The 6,122-nt window shown below is 61.6% G+C and overlaps 2 protein-coding genes across 2 annotated transcripts in view; both read left to right on the top strand.

The window, feature by feature from the left end:
• The window catches only part of F12 (coagulation factor XII), an 8,090-nt gene extending 3,820 nt beyond the window's left edge, over positions 1–4,270 (top strand). Inside the window, exons 3-14 of the mRNA XM_030888803.2 lie at positions 306–405; positions 540–610; positions 876–986; positions 1,114–1,245; positions 1,411–1,515; positions 1,617–1,782; positions 1,886–2,064; positions 2,157–2,388; positions 2,562–2,698; positions 2,773–2,925; positions 3,723–3,871; positions 3,961–4,270. Of these exons, the coding sequence (XP_030744663.1) occupies positions 306–405; positions 540–610; positions 876–986; positions 1,114–1,245; positions 1,411–1,515; positions 1,617–1,782; positions 1,886–2,064; positions 2,157–2,388; positions 2,562–2,698; positions 2,773–2,925; positions 3,723–3,871; positions 3,961–4,128 (1,703 nt within the window). The 3' untranslated portion in view covers positions 4,129–4,270. The remainder of the gene's footprint in view (positions 1–305; positions 406–539; positions 611–875; positions 987–1,113; positions 1,246–1,410; positions 1,516–1,616; positions 1,783–1,885; positions 2,065–2,156; positions 2,389–2,561; positions 2,699–2,772; positions 2,926–3,722; positions 3,872–3,960) is intronic.
• A 105-nt stretch (positions 4,271–4,375) lies between these two features.
• On the top strand, positions 4,376–5,688 carry PFN3 (profilin 3). The gene has a single exon (XM_045284788.1). It carries the CDS (start codon positions 5,211–5,213, stop codon positions 5,622–5,624), a length of 414 nt encoding a protein of 137 aa, XP_045140723.1. The 5' UTR covers positions 4,376–5,210; the 3' UTR covers positions 5,625–5,688.
• Positions 5,689–6,122: the final 434 nt, after the last annotated feature.

Raw genomic sequence — 6,122 nt, forward strand, 5'->3', positions numbered from 1 at the left:
CTTTACACAATTGATGTATGTATGGATTGTGATAAGAGTTGTATGAGCCCCTAATAAAACGATTAAAAAAAAGTTTTTAAAAAAAGCAAACCAATGAACGGATTTTTGTGGCCTTGGGGCTTCAGACTTGCCCAAGGTCATCCATCTAGTAGGAGGAATCAGCAGCCCATCCTAACTGTCAGGCTCCAGGCTGCTACCTTGTGAATCAGGGTACTGTCCGGACTCCACAGTGACCTGTCCCAGGGTCTGTCCCTGGTGCCAGGGCACTCCGGGCAGTCCTCAGGGCGTGTGTATTATCCCTACAGTCATCACTGTCACGGGCGAGCCCTGCCACTTCCCCTTCCAGTACCATCGGCAGCTGCACCACAGATGTATCCACAGGGGCAGGCCTGGCCCCCAGCCTTGGTAAGACCATCCAGAAAGGGTTGGCACAGAGGCCTGTGAGACTGCCCAGCCTCTGCTCAAGGATCCTTGCTTGGAGAGAGGAGGACAGAGCAGCTCCCCCAGGCTGAGTGGGGTGGCCTCATTTCTTTCCACAGGTGTGCTACAACTCCAAACTTTGAGCAGGACCAGCAGTGGGCATACTGCCTGGAGCCTAAGGCAGTGAAAGGTAATACACACTGTCCTGCCCCTCAGTGCCGCTCCTGAGTCTCATCAGAGCCCCTATCCATGGGATTTGGGGCTCCAGTCCCTTGCCTTTCCCCACAACACCCTTCAGAAGTACAGAGGAAGAGTCCTGGGAGGGATTGGGTCCATTTGCTGGTGGGTAAACTAAGGCTCAGAAACCTGGAGTGTCAAGGTCACAAGACCAGACTTGGCCCCCATCAGTGACTGGGGCTCCCCACACTGCCCTACCCCGTGTGCCTATCATTCAGACCACTGCGGCAAGCACAGCCCCTGCCAGAGCGGAGGGACCTGCTTAAACATGCCCAAAGGCCCATACTGCCTCTGTCCAGAGTACCGCACAGGCAAGCACTGCCAGAAAGGTAGGGGGATGCCCAGGCCCAGAGGAGGGGGTTGTGGAGCAGGGGCCGCTGGGATACCTAGATACCACTAGTGGCCCAGTTCTGGCAGGTCCCACCTCTCCCGAGACCACTGCCCCTTTGTCCCCAGAGAAGTGTTTTGAGCCCCAGCTTCTGCGCTTCTTCCACGAGGATGAGAAGTGGTACAGATTTGGGCCCACGGGCGTGGACAAATGCTGGTGCAAGGGGCCTGACGCCCACTGCAAGCCACTGGCCAGCCAGGGTGAGCCACTGGGTAGCAACTAGACCTGGGGGGAAGGCCTGAGGTCAGGAGGAGAAGCGGGTGGGAGATTGGGTGGTGAGATTGAATGGTGGGTCGCTGTCCGCACATCTCCAGACTTGGGGCTAGGGAGACAGCGCTCAACTAGCTCCCTTCTCCCTTCTCCAGCCTGCCATACCAACCCGTGCCTCAACGGGGGCCGCTGCTGGGAGGCCGAGGGACACACCCTGTGCCGTTGCCCCGAGGGGTACGCGGGGCCCCTCTGCGACGTGGGTGAGTCAGGGTCTGCTGGCAGCGGAAGCCCCGCCCCCGCATGGGAAGGGCTTGACCTGGGGACCCCAGGGAAGGCTGCCTGGAGCTCCTTCTTTCGCCAGACACGAGGGCGCACTGCTATCACGGCCGCGGCCTCAGCTACCGCGGCGCGGCCCGGACCACCCTCTCGGGCGCGGCCTGCCAGCCGTGGACTTCGGAGGCCACCTACCTGAACGTGTCTGCTCACCAAGAGCTGCAATGGGGGCTGGGCCGCCACGCCTTCTGCCGGTGTGCTCTTGGGACATCTTTAATAACCTCCAGGAGTAGGGGCGGGGGTCCTGGGGCTCCCTGCCTTCTAACCATTCCCCACTCCCCCTTTTTATGGCTGCAGGAACCCAGAAAATGACACCCGTCCGTGGTGCTTCACGTTCAAAGGCGACCAACTGAGTTGGGAGTACTGCCACTTGGCACAGTGCCCGGTCGCAGCCAAGACCTCGCCCCTGCTTCCCGTCCCCACCCGGGGGCTTCTGGAGCCTTCAGCCGCGGAGGGGCCTCAGCCCAGCAACCCAGGTAAGTGGGGCGGGGTGGGACGGGCAGTTCAAGCCCGAGGGGATTCAGCTGGTGGTGGGTCTTCAGGTCCTCAGTCCAGGGTCCCCCGACAGCCGTGCTCGCAACACCCGAGCAGCAGGATCCTCTGACTGCGGCGGGTCCCGTGGGCTGCGGGCAACGGCTCCGAAAGCGGCTGTCCTCTCTGAAACGCATCGTCGGGGGACTGGTGGCGATGCCAGGCGCGCACCCCTACATCGCCGCGCTGTACTGGGACCAGAATTTCTGCGCTGGCAGCCTCATCGCCTCCTGCTGGGTGCTGACGGCCGCTCACTGCCTGCAGAACCGGCGAGTAGCGCTAGCCTAGTGCCTCGATCCGGCGGCTCCAGGCGGCGCCTGGCCCGGGCCCTGGTGCTTCCCCAATTCCCCGGGAGGCTCCCCAGTAGAGGGCTCCGGTAGGACGCCCATAGCGGGCGTTGCGAGCGCGGTCTCTCCTCCCCTCCCCTCCGCCTCGCCCGCAGGCCGGCCCCGCAGGAGCTGACCGTGGTGTTGGGCCAGGATCGCCATAACCAGAGCTGCGAGCAGTGCCAGACGCTGGGCGTGCGCGCCTACCGCCTGCACGAGGCTTTCTCTCCCACCAGCTATCAGCACGACGTGGGTGCGTGGGGCGTCCCCGAGGGGCTAAGGGCGAGGTGTCCCGGTCTCACGCTCCTCCCTCCACCCCGGTTTCAGCCCTGCTGCGCTTGCAAGAGCGCGAGGACGGCAGCTGCGCGCGCCTGTCGCCCTATGTCCAGCCCGTGTGCCTGCCCAGCGGCGCTGCTGCGGGACCCGCCGAGACTGAGGCTTCGAATTGCGAGGTGGCCGGCTGGGGCTACCAATTCGAGGGTATGCACAGCGGCTGGTTGGGGGAGGGGGACGAGCGGGAGACTGGCCCTCCGTGAATCCAAGAAACTGCCAACTCTGGTATCATCAAGGGTGCCAATCTTGGCAGGTGGCTCTGGCGCACTGGTTTATGAGACCCTGTAAAGCTCTCAGGGAGCCCTAGTGCGTGCCACGTGGTTACCCGCAGTCGCCCCGCGGGAGGAAGATGCGGCTTTCTACTTCCGTGAACAGTTGCAGTCTCTAGAACTCACAGGGGCAGTTCTGCTCTCCTGCAGGCTCATTAGGAGTCGGCCGTGCCTCGCCTCGATGACAGGGAGTGTGGTTTGGGGTAGAGCTCTGATCTCTGAAATCCGCTGCCCTTAGGGAGGGGGGGTTCACGACGGAGGCCTCAAAGTCTCCTGGGGGTGCCGGAAGTGGAGGGCTGGCTCTCTGTTCCGTCTGGCGCACGCACGGGCAGCAAGGACCGATTTCATCTCGGGCCCAGCGCTCGGCCCTCTAGCCGTCCTCGGTTTAGTGGACGGGTTTGGGAGTAAGGCTCTAAGACGCTGGAGGGTACAGTGATAAAGCGCCTCTCATTCAAATCCGGGTTCTTCTGCCCAGTCCATTCAAATCCGGACTCCTCTCTGGGCCTGATTCCTTGTCTATGAAACGGAGTTGACTGGGGGTGGGGTTGGGTGGGGAGACGTTAAGTGGTTTGAAAGTGCCTGGCGCGGCCCGGGCGGGGCGGGGACCCGGGGGGGTCACCGCCTGGACAGTGACCACCGCAGGCAGGCTGTGAGGTAGGAGCTCTCCACCTGCAGAGTCTCAAGAATATTCCAGCTTCCTGCAGGAGGCGCGCGTGCCGCTCCTCCCCCGAGAGCGCTGCTCCGCCTCCGACGTGCATGGAGCCGCCTTCCTGCCGGGGATGCTGTGCGCTGGCTTCCTCCAGGGCGGCACCGACGCTTGCCAGGTGAGGCCTTGAGCCTGGTGGTCCCCTCCTCCCACCGCGCTAGGCGCTGCCCCAGGCGAAAGTGGCTGAACCCTGTGCCCCCGACCCAGGGTGATTCCGGGGGCCCGCTGGTGTGTGAGGATGAAGCCTTGGAGAAGCGAGTTGTCCTGCGGGGTGTGGTCAGCTGGGGCTCTGGCTGTGGCAACCGCTACAAGCCTGGAGTCTACACGGATGTGGCCAATTACGTGGCCTGGATCCAGGAGCACACTGCTTCCTGACCGCGCTGGGCACTTCTTTTTTCCTGTGCGTGGTGGGCAGATGGCGGCGGCAGGACATCGAAGACTGCGTTCTAGTCCCCTGAGCCGCCAGCCTGGACCGGGTGTGGCAAATGCACTCAATAAAGTGCTTGGCAAATGCTTAGAGGAAGCCTTTTCCGTGGTACCACTTGGAAATGCCAAGGCAGAAAACCTGTGCACAGCTTCCTGGCCCTTCAGGGAGCAGGCCTGTGTGGACTCCTCGTCCAAGCTTTGAGATTCATGCCCAGCCACCAATTTTTCGAGTCATTCTGTGTGCGAACCACCCCCCCACCCCCGCTCGTATTAGCCCTCATAAGGAAGTTACTTTTTAACTGTATAGAAGCAGTTGTTGTGCCCACAACCTTGGCTGTACTTCGAATTCACCAGTGGAGAGTGTTTAGCCACAAGATCCACCCAATTCAATCAGTGGCTTTAATGACGGAGTGGGGGTGGTGGTGCCACACTTACAAAACTCCCCAGAGATTCCATATGGTGTGCAGGGTGACAACCATTGTTAGAATGTTAACAGTGGACCCCACGGGAATATTACTGTCCCCAACCCCACATTCACTCACTGTCATTGAGCCGAGTAGGGCAGGGTGGAACTGTCCCTGTAAGGTTTCTGAGATTGTAACTCTTTAGGGAAAGTAGAAAGCCTGCTCTTTGTGAAGGCAAGAACGGTTTTAGGGCCAGACCAGTGGCAGCTAATTTGGGGACTTGTTAAAAAAGCACCTTCTTAGACCACACCTCATCAGCTGAATCAGGCACGCCAGGCCTCAGCCTTCGCGGGGCTTCGAATGCTTGGTGAGTTGGAGAGCCACAGTCTAGGGATTCAGAGATATTCATTGGTGAGAGCTCCTGCCCTTGGTCTCCGTCTCCCATCCACACTTCCCGTAGAATGTCACCAGGCGCCAGGTGCCAAAGCCTTCCCCCAAACCACAGGCCTGCTACAGGCCATACGACCAGCCTTGGCGTCACAGCCTCCCCCAAACGTCACAGCGCCTTGCCGTTCCAGGCGCCGGCGTAGCGGCATTTCCTAGGCGGAGGGGAGGGCCTGTGCCAAGATGGGCGACTGGAAGAGCTTCATCAGTGCGGTGCTGCGGGACCAGCGCATCGACGACGTGGCCATCGTCGGCCACGTGGACAATTGCTGCGTGTGGGCATCGCGGCCAGGGGGCCTGCTGGCCGCCATCTCCCCGCAGGAAGTAGGCGTGCTCACGGGCTTCGACCGGCGGACCTTTCTGCAGAGCGGCCTGAGCTTGGCCGGCCGCCGCTGCTGCGTCATCCGCGACCACCTGTTGGCCGAGGGCGACAACGTGCTGGACGCGCGTACCAAGGGCCTGGACGCGCGCGCCATCTGCGTGGGGCACACGCCACGCTTGCTGCTCGTGTTCATGGGCCGGCGGGGCGTGCACGGGGGCTTCCTCAACAAGACAGCGCATCGGCTGATCCGAGGGCTGCGCGCCGAGGGCACCTAGCCTTACCGCGGGCCCAATAAACGCACCCAGGGGGCACTGGGCTTGCCTCCGGGGCACGTCTTGAGTTGCAATGTTAAATTGGTTTGGGGCTGGGCGCGGGAGGTTGCCTGGTTAAGCTGCGAGGATGAGTTCCCATGCTGCCCCGCCCCCTACCCCACCCTTTCTACTCTGCGTGCCTTGCAGAAGTCCCTGGCCTGGCAGCTCAGGACCCTCACCGGGCACCAGGTGAGGAAGAGGCTAAGGGTGTGGGTGTCTTCTCATACCCTGGGGCCTACGCCGGCTGCCTTTCCCCACAATTCAGACACAAATTCTGTGTGTGACAAAGTGTAAGCAGAAAGTCCCCTGTGCCCCCATTCACATAGTATACTAGGCCTGTGACGTTTGACTTCCGCCTGGAGGCCAGTGTACTTCCCACGCCCTCCACTGGGTGTCCCGGATGTGAAGGAATGACAGGGTGGGGCTGGTAGCTCAGAGAGCAGGCCTGAGCTCCCAGGGCCC

The sequence above is a fragment of the Echinops telfairi genome, unplaced genomic scaffold (genome assembly GCF_000313985.2).
Source record: "Echinops telfairi isolate 266 unplaced genomic scaffold, ASM31398v2 ScPeMD7_7469;HRSCAF=8507_0, whole genome shotgun sequence".
Taxonomy (NCBI): domain Eukaryota; kingdom Metazoa; phylum Chordata; class Mammalia; order Afrosoricida; family Tenrecidae; genus Echinops; species Echinops telfairi.